The sequence below is a fragment of the Populus alba genome, chromosome 16, assembly GCF_005239225.2.
Source record: "Populus alba chromosome 16, ASM523922v2, whole genome shotgun sequence".
In the NCBI taxonomy this organism is placed as follows: domain Eukaryota; kingdom Viridiplantae; phylum Streptophyta; class Magnoliopsida; order Malpighiales; family Salicaceae; genus Populus; species Populus alba.
In genome coordinates, this window is record NC_133299.1 from 3,953,998 (window position 1) to 3,970,402 (window position 16,405).

Below are 16,405 nucleotides of genomic sequence, written 5' to 3' on the forward strand. Positions count from 1 at the left end.
TATTGCTGATAGTAAAACAATTCCTTTTTTTCTTTTAATTAACACTAATCACATGGGCTTGAGTAACCGCACCCATGTCATTAAAGAGGGAGGCCTCACATGCGCGCACGTGGACCCCCAACAAAAGCACGTGGCCGGCTGTCATTCCCCTGGCGCATGGCAATCCAATGCGCCCGCGCTTGAGGGCACAACTCCCTCCCAATCACTAATCTTCGGGGCCCATCTTTCTAACTACTAATCTCCTAAGGGATAAAACTGTCTTTTACCCGCGGTGCCTACCCCAACACCTACTAATTTTTAATCAGACAGGTGGGACCCGAACGCCACGCTGACGGGTCCCACCACCAGCCATGAGGGTCTTTTTGGGGAATTGCGGGGCAGACGGTGGGCACCCGGTGGTTGCGTAGGGTCCCTGCCGCGTGTTTAACACCAAAACATTGTTTGTTTAAAATTTAAATTTATTTTTTATATATATTTTTAAATGATTTAAATATATTAATGTTAAAAATAAATTTTTTAAAAAAATATTATTTTAATAAAAAACATTTTAAACCACAACCTTTAACCGGAATCCCGAATATATAACTTAACGGTGAGATTAAGAGATTGTGATGCGTGATGACGTGATTGAGCAGTTTCCACCGTTGATGATAGGAGATAAATTTGAAAGGGTTTAGATTTAGACACGTATAAAAAATGATTAGATGGATACGGAGACAAGGTCTCAATAGTTGTGGGGGCCAGTGTCATAAGCATGTTTGAAACAATGATTTTAAGAGTGCAAAGCACCGCATCATTCTCCTTTTTAAGCCATCAATCATGCTGTAGCACACTACCGAATCCTTTCCTCATGTCCACACATACTTTCTGCCCTAATCCTCTCCTTTCCCATGTTCTGTGATCCTCTATCATCTGTAATTTTTTATTTCATACGGCAAAACCTAGGAATATTTTTTTGAGGAAAAACAATTAATTTCAATTAGCATAAACTGTTTAGCATGTTCTTGAGCCCGGTTCAAATTTTAAAACAATCAACCCGGAGTTAACCCAATAACTCACTTCATAACCTAGTTAAAATCAAAATTGAAATGGAATCATTCAGATTTTTTTAAAAAATAATATATTTGATTAATCTGGGTTAATAACCTTCCCTCTTGACTTGAGCCTTCCACCCGGTCAACCAGGGTTGATTTTGATGCAATAAAGCAATATATATATATATATTGAGTTTGCTCAACAGCAAGTATGCAGATTGCAGAGACTTCAAGATTTTAACAATGATGACCAGAGACAGGAGGACTCTATAAATCTGCTAGAGGAGGACACTGAAGCTCAAGAATCTTCACGAGACAGATGATTGAGAAACTAGAACATGATAGAGGCATTACCGTGTTTAAGATTGAATTTAATGTGTTCATAAAAAATTATCAAGATTGTTCTAGCAAGTTTTCTAAATACAAGTTCAAGATGTATCTCCCTGTCGACAAAACATCAAGTCTCTTCTCGCTAGGCTCGTACTTTCCCTTCCGCAGCTGGTATCGATGTGTCACAGCTGAAATGGTATATGCCTGTCCTTCAATGGTCACGCTTTCTCCGCATTGCAGGTTCTGCTACACCAGGAACAACGTAAATGAACACAAGAAAGAAAACTTTGACACATCAAATTCATCTGATTCTATCCCTGAGGTCGAATAATGACACTAACATGCGACAGGATGGCTACAGACAGACAGATCACTGGAGTTAAGTTTCTGTTTTAGTGTACACAGACCAAAAGGAAATGTCTGCATTTTGGTTTCTTCTATTAGAAATCATATAGGTACGTTTGACATTTACGGCTCATTGTTTCATAACCTGGCCCCATACCGTAACCATCAGTCTTTTCCCGGTTCAGAGGACATACAGAACAAGGGATTTATCCCAATACAAGTAGTTAAAATCAGCGAGGAGAGAACAACAAGTCTTCAGTGATTGAAAAACCAGTACCCTTCAAACAATAATGTGATCTGCAAACAATAATGTCTGTGAGCTTTTTCCCCAGCCTCATCCAACATGCTGTAATGTCTTCAGTTATAAAGACATGTCCTTATGGGGAGCCCCCATTTGTGGAACAGATGATTCCTGGACAGCGTATAAAAATCATAAAAGCTGATCTTTCTTCCTCTTCGTTTTCCTTTAAAAGTAGCTCTTGTATTGGCAAGCAGGTAAAGCGAATCTCAGGGATTTGTACCTTTATCTATGTTGCGACCTCCAACTTTTCTTTGCTCTAGCTTTCCATATATATATCCATTCAAACTTGATGTTGGGTTCTCTTTATCTTTTTTCTTCTATGAAAGACCTAACATAGCCTTTTCGTTTGTAGTGCCATTATAAGGTCATAATCTCGGAGATTTCTGACTATAATTTGATTGCGAGCAAGTAGCGTCAGGGAGCTGGACAGGAGTGAGGACCCCAGGATAAACATCAGAACCTCTTGCCCCCGTTTAATCAACACCAAACCTTCCTCCATGGGACGGATTAGGCAAGAAACCCAGACAGGAAATACCACAAAAACATCATATAATAATAATTCTCAACTGTATTGCATTTGCCTCTATTTTATCAAGTCACGAGAAACCCAGATAGGAAATACCACAAAAACATCATATAATAATAATTCTCAACTGTATTGCATTTGCCTCTATTTTATCAAGTCGCGAGAAACCCAGATAGGAAATACCACAAAAACATCATGTAATAATAATTCTCAACTGTATTGCATTTTCCTCTATTTTATCAAGTCACGAGAAACCCAGATAGGAAATACCATAAAAAAACCAGAAGATAACAGAAACAAAGGGGAAAAAAAACATACAGTGGGAAAGCAACGAATTCCGAGGTTCTTTGGAGGAGGTGTGATTTCAATGACCTTATAAGGGTAGGAATGATCTCTGTCCCTTTCTTTCTTTCTGCATGTTACATGAAGTGCTGGTGTCTGCTGCCAAAATTTAATTAAAGAGTAATTGTTGAAAAATGATGATACATGGGAAAACGTGAATGGATCAAACAAACAAAAAATGAAAAGGAAAACCTCTGTGAATTGGTGATTAAGGTCAGACCTTCTGATATGCACCTAGGTTCCATGACACCATTGCCATTCTTCTGCTCTCTCTCTCTCTCTCTCTCTTTCTCTGCGTTTAGTTTCTTTCTTTTGTTTGTCTGTGATTCAGACTCTCAGGAGTAGATGGAGTGGAAGAAGGTAAGCCAGTAAAATATAAAGATCATTTCATTTTAAAAGAAGAGAAAAGGTAAGCCATTAAAAATATAAAGATCTTTCTTCATTTTGGGAAGGAATTTTTAACTTGAATCCTACTATCCTAGCATATAATTTGTTTTTTTTTTTAAAAAAAAATTAAATTAATTTGCATATAATTTTTTTTCAAATTTCACAAGGTGCGGTTTTTTCAATATTTTCATCAGTTTCAGTGTTTCTTATATTTCTTATAGATTATTTCTATTTTCTATGATTTTTTTAAGTTTTTTATTTTTATGTATTGAAAGATTAATTTTTCTTTATGCAGTCGAAGAGTAGTTTGGATTAAAGGGGTAAGAAAACATGAGAGAAAACACAAACATACGAGGGCATATAGCAGCGAGAATTCTTAATTCTCTCAATCTATACAAGAGTAGATGAATACAATATCCCTTTTTTGAAGATAAATCACAAAGATTCTCTTAAGGTATTTTTATTAAAATTATATTTAATTATTCATAACTAACAAAGCAATTAACTTAATTATAAAATATGTGGCAATATTTTATAATAAATTAAAATTATCTATTTAATAGCTCATAAACACTTACTTGTTACAAATAAATAATATTTATTTTCTCTTCGAAGATAACATTATATTTTATAAATGATAATAGTACAATAACTAGCCGCGTAACTGTGCCATGCTGTGGAATATTTTTTTTTCCTTTAAAAATAATGTTAAGGTAGCTCAGACATGTTTTTTTTAAAAAAAAAAATATGACTTGAATTATAGATTAGACCGAGTTAAATAAGTTGATTTTATTTTTAATTAATTAATAAAAAATATATGTAATGATAACAAGTGGATCAAATTAAAAGAAAAAAAATGATAACAATAACCTAGGGAAAAAAATATTTTTGTAAACGGGGACAAATAATATAGCTCAATTATCATCCCATTCAATATAGAAGAACAAAATTAAATAGATAAAAAAAAAGATAAAAAAAATTGTTAAAGTCAATTTGAGCTACCATGATAAAGTTGTAACTCGAAAAATAAAAAGTAAACTAACATAAGTTAACTCATCAAATTCGCAACCAAAATCATGAGATCGAGATAATTTGGTAGGGAAAAAAATGTAACAAATCACAAAGATAAAAAAACAAAATAAGAAGAAATAATGATGTCAAACCATATTAAATTTCCAAACTCGTGACTTGGTGCATTAAACTAGAAATATCATATCTGAAAAAGCCATGAAAATCAATTCATAACTAATTAAATGTTTAAGTATTAAATTGAAAAAAGAATATCAATTATACAAAATGATCTAAAACAAAGAAAAAATAATAATTGAAAGAATGAGGATTAAAGTTGAAATACAAAATAAACTTTATTTTTTATTAAAGGTTTGGATTAAAAAAAAGAAATTAATTAAACAAAAGGACAAAAAAATCAATCAAAAGAATGAGGATCAAATTTTAAATAAAATATAAATAACTTTTTTATTGAATGGTGAAATTGAGTAGAAAAATCAATTCAACTAAATGCAAAAAAAATAAAATTAAGGACCAAATTGGAAGAAAATAATATATAGCAAATAGAGATAGAAGGATGAAATTAAAAATAAATAAAACTTCTTTAAAGAACCAAGAATAAAAATTAGATATCAAAAGAATAAAGAATGAAATTAAAATACTAGCGACAAAGAGGGTTAAACAGTAATTTTCAGGGGGAGAAAATAAGAAGGAAAAAAAGGTCTACTAGCAACAAATTGAACCACCAAAATTGACACACGTCGCTCTACTAGAAAGAGAACACGAAGGAGTTTTTAATGACATGACAAAAGGGTATTTTTGAACACAGGAGGCACTACACGCATTGGTAAAGGGGATGTCCTCTCATGTACTGCAAATTGTGCCACATGCGCCTAACCTTTTTGTTATATATATATATATCTAAGCTGACTTGATAATAAGAAAAAAAATATATAAAAAGACAAAAGGTCCATTGACTCTAGTTTCAAATTTATTGCTTTTAAGCATATTTTAGTCATTTCATCATGCTTTTTAGTTTTTTTTTTTTTATTTTCTTATGTTTTATTAAATATTAAATTGTTCCTCAGCTAACACTATAATAATGAAAAAACATGTGAAAATATAAAAATACCCTTTGACACCAATTTAATTTTTTTTTCTTTAAATGGTATTTTAGTAATTTTACTGTGCAATTCAAATGAAAAAAAAAAAACTTATTTATCTCCGGTCAATCTAGTAAAGACAAATGAGCCATATAAAAACACTTAAATGCCCTTATAAGCTAGTGTTAAATATTTTTAGGTTGAGTAAAATCATTATTACATTGTTTTTGTGAACATTACAAATGAATCTGAATGAATAGTATTTTTCAAAAGGGGTTTAACTCCTCGGCTAACATTATTAATTTATTTTTGTCTTGTCTTTTTTTTTTTTTTAATTTTGGTCCCTTGATTTTAATTTTTTTGTATTTGTTCCTATAACATTGTGTTTATTTAGGATTATGCTAGGTGGTTGGTTTTGGCTACCAAGGCTAGGGGATCGTGCAATATAAAGAAAAAACATCTTAGCTTGGTTGATGCTTAATTTGTTGATTTTAAATAAAATTGTATCAATTTAAAACAATTAAGTTTATAGAGACAAAATTTGAAGATTGGAAAATGTTAAGCTCCCTTTTTCTTATTGGCATTGGGCTGAATTGGACGAGCGATGAAAAATGTTTATCATATTTTTTTTTATGACTCAATTTTTTTTTTCAATTTAATTCTTTTACATTGATTTTTTTTTTTTTTTGTATTGGAATTGAGGGTTTGTTTCGATAGCCTATATATGGGGATCTTGTGATGTTAAGGAAAAAAATTTAGCATTAAGTTAATGCTTAGTTTTGCAAAATAAAACTCAATTGGATTGATCTAACATAATTAAGGCTCGAGGGATCAAATTTGAAAACAAAACAAGGTCAGGGATGAAATAAAAAGGGCAGGGAAAGAATGGCTAACGCGTGCAATATATGTGCCAACTAATAAGGAGGGACACCACGCCTTAGAGGCACATAGGCCTTTCTCTGACTACCAAATAGGTTGTTTCAGGGTTGCTTTTGAATAAGCTTGGAGAGGAAAATCGTATATAAAAAGTGTGTCAATGTTGGTGTTGTGTTTCTATTGATATTTTTCTTCTCCTCTCTTTTTTCTCTCTCATTCACTTAGTTTTCTACCTTGTTTTGTTAATTTTATTCTACATTAATTTTGTTTATCATTCTTTAAATAGTGATTTTCTTATTTTGTGACCTTTCTAGAATTGTTTTTTTTTTTTTTTAAATCACCCTTCGTAATGCTTATTTGTTTTCTATGGGTTAATCTCGATCTTAAGATCCAAGTTATAAGTTTAAAAGGTTAGCCCGAGTTTGAAAGGTTATTTTATTTTTTGGTTTCATCTATCAACAATTGGTTAGTTTAGAATTGACTTTTGTTTTGTTTTTTGTTGTTGTTTTTGTTTGGTTTCTATATGGTTATCCTGGTTGTATGCCTTGAATCGTGAGTTTTATAGGTTAATTTGGGTTAACTTCGGTCTTTTTTTTGTTGAATTTGTTTTTTTTCCCTTCAACTTGGGCCGGTTGAGAATTAGGCTTCAAAATATTTTTCAATTTGATTTGTATATGGTTATCTCATTCTCATTACCCAGGTCACGGATCTAATAAATTTACCCGGATTAACACAAGTTGTCATTTTTTATTCTTTTTTAAAATTAAATATATTTCTTTTTATTTTCATCATTTGATATTATGTCAGTTTGAAATTGGGTTGCTTAAGGATTGAGTTTTATAATTTTTTTTTATTTTCTTTTTATAGGAAAATCTCTTTGTCATGAACTATGTCACGAGTTTGGAAAATTAACTCGGGTTGATTTGGGTGGTTCCTTTTTTGAGTTTTTTTTTAATTTCATCTTTTAACTTTGAGTTTTTCTTTATTTTTTTCTTGATTTGTTTTTAATTTTATCTTTTAATATTTTATTGATTATGAATTAGGATTTATAATTTGTTTTGATTTAGTTTCTATAGGGTCATGAGCTCAAACAAACCTTCTGGCATTTAATTGGTCCTCAATTTTGTGAGCTTCTATTTTTGTTATTGTTTAATATAATAAAAAATAGTTTCAAAAAACAAAATAAAGTTTTACAGTTTAAACTTGGATCGACTCAAGTTGCTTTTTCATCATTTTTTTCAGGTTGAATTTTTTTTTTTTCAATTTTTTTTTTCAATATTGGGTTGGCTGAGAATTAAGTTTCATAATCTTTTTTTTTTTATAGTTTTTTTTCTATGTGGTTATCTTGTTCTGATTCTGTAGGTTGTGGGTCTTGTAGGTTTACTTGATTTGACTTAAATTGTTTTTTTTAATCATATATTTTTTCATTTCTCTTTTGATATTTGTGGATCGCGAATTGAGTTTATAATTTGATTCAATTTATTTTCTAAAAAATTATTATTATTTCATGATTTAAGTTGAGAGCTTTACAAGTTAGTTGATATTAATTTGGGTTGATTTAATATTTTTAAAAAATATATATCATTAACTTAATAGCTAAAAAATATATAGTCCAATATGCATCGAGTTTTATGTTCGTTCGTGATTCTTTTGTTTTGCTTTAAGAAAACATGTTTATGATGGCTTCATTTGTTTTTCATACATTTAAAAATAATAATTTAATTTATGTATAATGTAGACCAAGTATAAAGTTACTCAAGCTTTTCTAAGTATAATTTTGAGAGACTTTATCCTATTTTTTGAAGGTTTTTTTTTTAACACGATAAAAAAAGAAGAAGAAGAAGAAAATGGAGTACGGTATAAACCCATGCACCTTGTCCGCCATCATTAGATAAATGTATTTTTAAGAATTTATTGTATTGACGGTGGATGCACCTTTAAAAATACCCAGAAAAAAATATTTAATCTTAATTAACACATAAATTAGCTTTAAAAAATACTTAATTAAAAAAATAAATTTCATACTTTTTAAAATAAAAAGCATCTTTAAAACACATTAAAAAAAACCACCGTGTTAAATTTCAATTATTTAATATGCTGATTAACGCAAGGATGCAATAAATATTCTCCTACATAAATTTGCAACAAAATGGATGTTAGATTTTTTCTAAAAAATAAAAATAAAATCATAAAACAAAATGGGCTATTTCCTCAAAGAAATTAGAGGGTCAGGACTCAGGACCACACCAGAGATACATACTAGCTTGAACTGGATAAGAGAACTGGATAAGCTATCTGTTGAACAGAAACAGAAAATAGCCATGGCGAAAGCAGTAGTAGTTTAGCCTCGTCCAATGACTACTCTCACTCTTTCCCCTTCTCTCCCCTGCCCACCCTCCAAAAAACACCTCCCCTTAAGATTCATAGCCCATGCTTCCACACAACTCTCCCCAGCCTCTCTGAAACAGCAACTCTCCCACCAAAAAACCGGAGTCATTGTTATCGGAGCCGGCCTTGCAGGTCTAGCTACCGCAACCAGGCTAAACTCTCAAAACATCCCCTTCCTCCTGCTTGAGGCTTCTGACGCTGTTGGTGGCCGAGTTAGGACTGACGTTGTTGATGGTTTCCTCCTCGACCGAGGCTTCCAAATCTTCATCACTGCATATCCCGAGGCCCAAAGACTTCTTGACTATCAAGCACTGGACCTACGGAAATTCTACTCAGGTGCCCGCATCTACTTTGATGGCCGGTTCCATACGGTGGCTGATCCTTTATGCCACTTTTTCGATTCTGTCAAGTCCTTAACCAACCCCATAGGATCCGTGATCGACAAATTGCTTATCGCGTTGACAAGGATTCAGGTCCTGAGTAAATCGGATGATGAAATCATGCGTGCTGATGAGGTTCCTACTATTGATCTCCTAAAGAAAATTGGGTTTTCGGATTCGATAGTGGAACGCTTTTTCCAGCCTTTCTTTGGTGGCATATTTTTTGATAAAGAGCTCGGAACTACTTCAAGATTGTTCGACTTTATATTCAAGTGTCTCGCTCTCGGCAACAATACCCTTCCTGCCAAAGGAATCGGAGCCATTCCAAATCAATTAGCATCCAAGTTGCCAGCTGATTCCATCTTGTTGAATACAAGAGTTGTTTCTGTTGGTCTAGACAAGGATCAAAACACACCAATGCCCTTTGTTAGACTGGAAAATGGAGATATTCTACAAAGCGAGCTTGGAGTGATTGTGGCTGTTGATGAACCACACGTTAACGAGCTCTTGGCAGAAATTAACAGTATCGAGCCAGTTCAAAGTAAAAAACCTGCTCGCAGTACGGTCTGTTTGTATTTATCGGCAGACAGGGATGATATACCTGTTCGAGACCCAGTTCTGTTCCTTAATGGTTCGGGCAAAGGCATTGTAAATAACATGTTCTTTGCGACCAATGTAGCTCCATCCTATGGTCCACCTGGGAAGGCGTTGGTATCAGTGACTCTGATAGGGTTGTTCGATGATAGATCCGATCATGATCTAGTGGATGAGGTTATTTCGGAGCTATCAGGTTGGTTTGGAGGCTCGATGGTCGGGTCATGGAAGCACTTGAGAACGTATAGGATCAGATATGCACAACCAAATCAATGCCCTCCTACTGATTTGATGAAAAACCCTCAAATTGGGTCAGGTCTCTACTTGTGTGGCGATCACTTGACCTCTGCTACCTTTGATGGAGCATTAGCTTCCGGAAGAAAAGCTGCAGAAGCTTTGTTAAGAGATAGGGCATTCATTAAGGTTTAATTTGTTCATTTTAATTTTCATCTCTGGGAATCGTTGAGCCTTGATGGTACTGGAATTAATTTCTAATAAAATCGAAGGACATTTTCCTTCGATCATAGAGTTGAATCAGAGAAAAGTAGCAGCACAAATTACTTTATTCAGTTTTGAACTGTTACACCAGGAATAAGCATCTGACGAGAGCAGATGAGTGCATCCAGAAATCATTGGAGACAAGCCAAGCCATTGTATTCAATGAGTCATTAGGGCAAGATTTGGTAAAGAAAACGTAGGGAAAAACAAATCCTTCAATGAGATGATGAAGTGGCCTGTTAATGAAAAAGGGCGGAACTGATAAGAAAACAAATATGGTTAGGAAAGGAAAAGTGCAACATCTTTAGGTTTAGGTGTTCTTTCAAGTTTAAATATCAGAGAGAGGGTACATGCTTCTTCACAATTTATAACTTATGGATGTCCATTATAACATAAATGAACAAAATATAAAGTCAGTTTCTTAGATTCCTAGTACAGGTAAACAAGATGCGAAAAATAGATGAATTGGACATCTGGTGGAAAAATACGAAGCCCCTTCCTAACAAAGTAAAACAATCTAGAGGTCAGGCTAATGCAATTGAAAATAACCTCATTGCCCACCAGTGTTCCGAAAAAAATTTCATTTTAGAAGCCTCCTATCTCCCATAAGGATGATACCTACCACTCCCAGCACCACCATATCCCACTCTGCTTCCATACATGGAACCTCCACCATTACCTCCATAGCCACCTCCAAGGCCAGTGTCATAGCTACTTCCATAGCCACTGCCAGAACCACCACCAGCACCACTGCCACCACCATATCCGCCATAATTCTCACCAGGGCCACCATAACCCCCACCACCTAAATCATAACCCCTGCTGTACAGTCCTCCATAACGACCAGCATATCCCAAGGAGGGCTCTCCCCTATAAGCACCGATACCCCCAACTCCGTATCCTCCATAGCCACCAAATTCACCTCCACCATATCCACTATAAGCACCAGCTCTACTTCCGTAGGCCCCTCCAGACCTATAACCACTACCAATGCTACCAAATCCACTGCCTCCAAATCCACCATAAGCATCATCAAACCCACCGCGAAATGCAGGCCTTGAATCATTATAACGCTTTGATGGAGGTGGAGGCGGGTTTGCCTTCTTTGGCTCGGCCTTCTTGATTTCCACCTTCAAGAGAGCATGACAAGTTGGAGAAACAATAGATAATGCATAAAAATCATAAGATCCAATTACTGGAGGCTATGTAAATTAATTATTGCTACACAATGGAAGAAAATGATTTCCTCAACTTTTACTTCCCAGTTCCCGTCCCCAATCCTACCACAAAACTGAACTAGTTATTCGTATACAATCCAATTACACCTACATAACAGCATGTTGAGAAAAAAAGACATCTTTCAACAAGAAAAATAAAATTGCTGACCAAAATATCTTGTCTGGTAAGATAAGAAAACTTACAAGGCACAATTGATTAGAGGCACCGCTATTTTTATCTAGCATCTGCCAGTTTTTCCAGCTTTAGATAAAATGTTTGTGTACTGAAGGGTTCTAGATGATGTTATAAATGTTTCATCCCATTTTCACATGGATGCAGAAGGCTTTCTAATTCTCAATTGAGTAAATTTGCATGCACACATGGAGGTATCAACTATAATGGCAAGAAATAATGATACCAGATATCCATGCTAGCGACGCTTATACTGGTTTTCACAACTGAAAATTTTAAAGAGATCAAGTAAAACCTAACCATAACTGCCCCTTTTAAAGTTGTGTCAACTTTTAATGGTTGCATGCTTTTTTTAAGAATGATGTTAGAGATGCTGGCATTTTAGCTAAACTATTACTAAGCAATTTGTCATTGTCAATGGTCAAATGTTAATTCATTAAAAATGTCATTATCTCTAGCTTTACCCTTTCTTACATATATCTCAAATTGAATCTAGTTGGCCTATAACAATGTACAAGTGGAAGCTCATTGAAAGTAGAACTCCACCAATTCTCCTTCAACTAGGGATTTTATATGGTTTTGGTTGATCAGAAAATGGTTTAAATTCTCGGTAAATACCACATACAATCCTTGTGCAAAATAACAAGCAATGATTATATTAACTATCATGTACGCTAAGATTTGGACATTCTTCAAAGTTTTCTATTCATATTGCTGTGACAAACCCATGGATTCCCTAGTATACTGTGTCCTCGAGTAAGTTTAAGGGGCAGTTCAAGCATTTATAGATATGGATATAGTCTTTAAAAACCCATGAAAAGGGGATGATAAATCAAAATTGATATCAGTTGGTATCTGCCAACCTGAGTTCCAGCCAGCTCGAGTTTATTTCCCCTGGCCAACAGATCATCAACTGCCTGCTCTGTATCAAATGTAATAAATCCAAACCCACGAGAACGATTGGTGGAGTGGTCCCGCATGATCTGATGTTCTGTAACTTCTCCGAATTGTGTAAAGAATTCATTGAACTCATCTGTCCATTACAATAGATAATCAAATGCCCAAACAGTCAAACAATGGCCATTGTAATGGCAGGTAACCATATACAACTGCTTAGATTACCTTCAGTCACAACCGCAGGTATTCCACCAACAAAAATCTTCCTGGTCCTAAAATCCTTAGACCCAACCGCTCCCTTTGGTATTGTTCGCTTGATTTCAACCTAAAGAGTCCAAAAACCACAAGTATCAATAAACCAAACCAAGTCATCAAGTTGCATTTATTGAATTTTCGAAAAATAAAAAGATAAAAGATGGTTTTTCAGCAGTTAAATCCAACATCAGCACCACAGCAAAACCTACTTGTTTGCCATTGATAATATGAGTATCCTGAATGACTTGATCAACAACAGATGGATCTGCATAGGTCACAAAGCCAAATCCACGGGGCTGCCCTGTTTTCCGGTCCTTCATTATCACGGAATCCGTAATTTCACCATATTTACCAAAATGCTTAATGAATTGTGCTGCATTAACAAACATAACCAAAACAACAAGCAATTAAAAAAAAATCAGAATACGGAAGCAAAAAAGACTCCATTAGCAGATTGTCAAGTAACAAAGAAACTAACCAGTAGTTGTCTCTCTTGCTAAACCTCCAATGAAAATTTTTCTGCAACACATGTTGAGTGAAAATCAAACAAACTTCACAACTAAAGGTTTTCCAAAAGGATCATATATAATAGGCACCAAATTCCTAGGTCTAGCAATGGTAGAGAAAGGATTTTTCTTCTTCTTTCGATTCTTGTTACCAATTCATAAAAAAACATCAAGAAAATAAGAAATCACTACACCAATAAGGCTTAATTATTCAGCCAAACCCTACTAGTTTGCCATTAATGATATGAGGTTATATATATATATAAGGGCCTTCTCAATGAAAAGGAAGCAATTAAATAAGAGAAAACCCACCAATACTTTAGAGCAATTGAACTAAGAAAGGAAACCAATTCCCTGTTTGGTTCCCGTGAAAGGCAGATAGAGAATATAAAATTAAAACAACTTAACAAAGAATCCCAAATTTCCTATCTTTCAAATCCCATATACCCAAGAACTAAATAAAGTCCTGAATTACAGTGTTATCAAGCTAAAACTTGAGCGTGTAGAGATTACTTTAAAATTTTCTCAGGAAACAAGCAGATTACCCGGGGCTAGCTCCATCTCCAGAGAGAGGTTGAGGCTTGTCATCTTTTGGGATGTGGGTGGATTTAACGTCGTTAGGTTCACCTTCGTGAATGGGTTCGTTGTGGTGTGGGTCCATTGCTGCTTCAAGCTTCAACAATGGCTTCTCTTCTTGTTTTATTATTTTTTCCCCCAAAAAACAGGCAAAGAAGAAGAAGAAATGCAAGAAAGGAAGCCCTAGATGGATGGGTGGATTGGGTTTATTGTTTCAGACTTGAGTATTATTTTATTCTTATCTTTTACCGTTCAAAGGCCTTGATGACTTTTATTACCATTTTTTTTTCTTTGTGAGAGAACAAGATAGTTTTTCCACGCAATTTTTATATTTTAAAAATATAAAAACTTATTTTAAAATTATTATAAAAATATATTTATTTTATGTTTATATTCTTATATATCTAAGATTAAAAAAAAAAAAAAAAAAAAGGGAGATATGTTTATTGAAAATAGTGTTTAATTCATATCCTACAACAAAAGAGATGAAAATGGTAAACTTTGGTTGAAGAAACAAATATTTCAGATAATTTTTTAGTGAAGTTTTATATTTTTAAAGTAAAATATACAGAGAGAAAATGTTCTCTATAAATATTTTATTTTATTTTAAAAATATTCTTCTAAAAAAAATTTTAATTTTAAAATTATTCAATTAAAACTTATAAAAATAAAATAATTTATTATCATGATTTTAAAACTCGACATGTAACAAGATTTGAATTACAAGTTAAGAGGATCAACAAAAAAAAATCAATAAGATTTTTTACCAAGTCTTATCTCGGATTAATTGAGTTGCAGGTTGACCAGGTTTTTGACGTGATCAAATTGGTAAAGTTTTTTCTCCATTTAGTGGACAAATTCAAGTTTTATAATTAAAATTATTATACTATTTTTAATTTCAACACTCAATATAAACTAAATTAAATAAAAAAAATTATCTAATTATTTTTAAAATATATAAATTTGGCATTAATATATATTAAAAATAAAATAATTTTTTTATATATATTTTTATATCTTATACAAATAAGGTATATAAACCGTCATTATATCTTGTACATTAACACCAAAAACAATTTTGTCTTCATTTTATGTTTTGTCTTGTTTTATGGGTTCTTCTTGTTTTTATTTTTTATGATAAGGACAATAATCAAATATTATTCTAGATATAAAAAGAAATCAAGTACAAAGGATCATAGAAGCAGGACGATGAAAGTTTGCTAAAAAAGAAAATATAGATCGATGAAGATCCCTTTTTCCAGAAGTGACGTAGCTTCTGTTAATCCTTAATAATCTTCTGTTAGACCTAACAAAGAGATCACAATTCACCCACCAGGCCACATGAATGTCCAAATAGTGAAATTGTCTTGATTATTCTTCAACAAGTTTAAGGTTGTTATCGGGAAAAGATTTTTATTTAAAAATATATTAAAATAATTTTAATTTTTTTTTTCAGATATTAACATATCAAAAAAACATCCAAAAGTACTTGGGCCTTGTTATTTTACTAAAACATAGTTCTTGATTTTGAAAAATAGTTTTTAAGAAAAATAAATAATTTTTTTGATGTTTGGTAGTATCGTAAAAAATAAGTTGGAAAATATTTTTTAATGTTTAGTTATCTCACAAAAAATAAGATGAAAAATAATTTATTAATATTTTTTTAAGTTTATTAAAAGAACGAGGAACAAATTTTATAGATAAAAAAGATGGAGGAAGAAATTGAAAAAATATCTAATTTGATAAATTAATTTAAATAAAATAAATAACAATCAAAATAATAAAAATCAAATCTAACAGATAAAAAAATTTAAAAAGATGATGAAATTTAAAAAAAAAATTTCATAAATTATTTCAAATAAAATAAATAGCAATCAAAAGAATGAAGTTCAAATGTGATCGATAAAAATTTTTTAATTAAGTGAAGGATAAGAGAAAAGTAAATAACAACTAAAATAATAAGGATCAAAATTGATACAACAATCAAATTAAATGAAATTATAATGGATGAAATTAAAAAAAAAAATTCAAAATAAAATATATAAAAATTAAAAGATTGATAACTAAATTTGATATAATCAATAAATAAAAAAATATTTTTTTATTTTTTACAATTATTAGAAAGTGTTTTTCATTTAAAAATAAATATTTTTAGAAACTAAACTAAATCTTTTTATTATTATAAAATATTTTTTGTTGATCAATTCTAAGTGGCTAAGGACACTAAATGACATGAAAAGGATAGAAAAGCCAGCAACCACTCCATGAAAAGGATATGTAGAGATAGAATTGAAGCATAGAAGAGAGATGATGGGTTAGTCAAGTTAGAGCGTACGCTAACAAAAGTTCATCCTGTTTTCTCTATCACTGTTACAGCCATGTTTAAAACTTCAAATTGTGCTCTTCTAGCTTGGTATTCCAGAATGGTCCAAGTAGTATCCCTTTCTTCCACACAAGAAGCATTCCTGAATTCAAAAATGATCACGTGATCTTATCCAGCTTGTTAGTTCGAAGTTTGGATTAAGTGAATCTTGCTATTTAAGTATCGTTTGTTTTATATTATGTTAGCAGTTTTTTTTTAAAGTGTTTTATAATTTAAAATATATTAAAATAATTATATTTTTTATTTTTTTAAAATTTATTTTTAAC

The 16,405-nt window shown here is 32.3% G+C and overlaps 3 protein-coding genes across 4 annotated transcripts; 1 reads left to right on the plus strand and 2 right to left on the minus strand.

Moving 5' to 3' along the window:
• Positions 1 to 1,332: 1,332 nt before the first annotated feature.
• LOC118050338 (uncharacterized) lies at positions 1,333 to 3,290 on the minus strand. Of its 2 annotated transcripts, none has more exons than XM_035060673.2 (3): positions 3,099 to 3,290; positions 2,855 to 2,977; positions 1,333 to 1,607 (listed from the first exon to the last, which is right to left on the minus strand). In XM_035060673.2, the coding sequence occupies exons 1-3, from the start codon at positions 3,135 to 3,137 to the stop codon at positions 1,428 to 1,430; spliced, it is 342 nt and encodes a 113-aa protein (XP_034916564.1). In that variant the 5' UTR covers positions 3,138 to 3,290; the 3' UTR covers positions 1,333 to 1,427. The 2 variants fall into 2 exon arrangements, with proteins under 2 accessions (XP_034916564.1, XP_034916579.1); XM_035060688.2 differs by having other exon boundaries at positions 2,855 to 2,974; positions 3,099 to 3,285.
• Positions 3,291 to 8,479: 5,189 nt separating this feature from the next.
• On the plus strand, positions 8,480 to 10,179 carry LOC118050321 (15-cis-phytoene desaturase, chloroplastic/chromoplastic). Its single transcript, XM_035060645.2, has one exon. It carries the CDS (start codon positions 8,607 to 8,609, stop codon positions 10,041 to 10,043), a length of 1,437 nt encoding a protein of 478 aa, XP_034916536.1. The 5' UTR covers positions 8,480 to 8,606; the 3' UTR covers positions 10,044 to 10,179.
• A 287-nt stretch (positions 10,180 to 10,466) lies between these two features.
• Positions 10,467 to 13,984, minus strand: LOC118050331 (uncharacterized). Its single transcript, XM_035060657.2, has 6 exons — positions 13,726 to 13,984; positions 13,153 to 13,193; positions 12,884 to 13,047; positions 12,645 to 12,744; positions 12,386 to 12,555; positions 10,467 to 11,242 (listed from the first exon to the last, which is right to left on the minus strand). The coding sequence occupies exons 1-6, from the start codon at positions 13,839 to 13,841 to the stop codon at positions 10,709 to 10,711; spliced, it is 1,125 nt and encodes a 374-aa protein (XP_034916548.1). The 5' UTR covers positions 13,842 to 13,984; the 3' UTR covers positions 10,467 to 10,708.
• Positions 13,985 to 16,405: the final 2,421 nt, after the last annotated feature.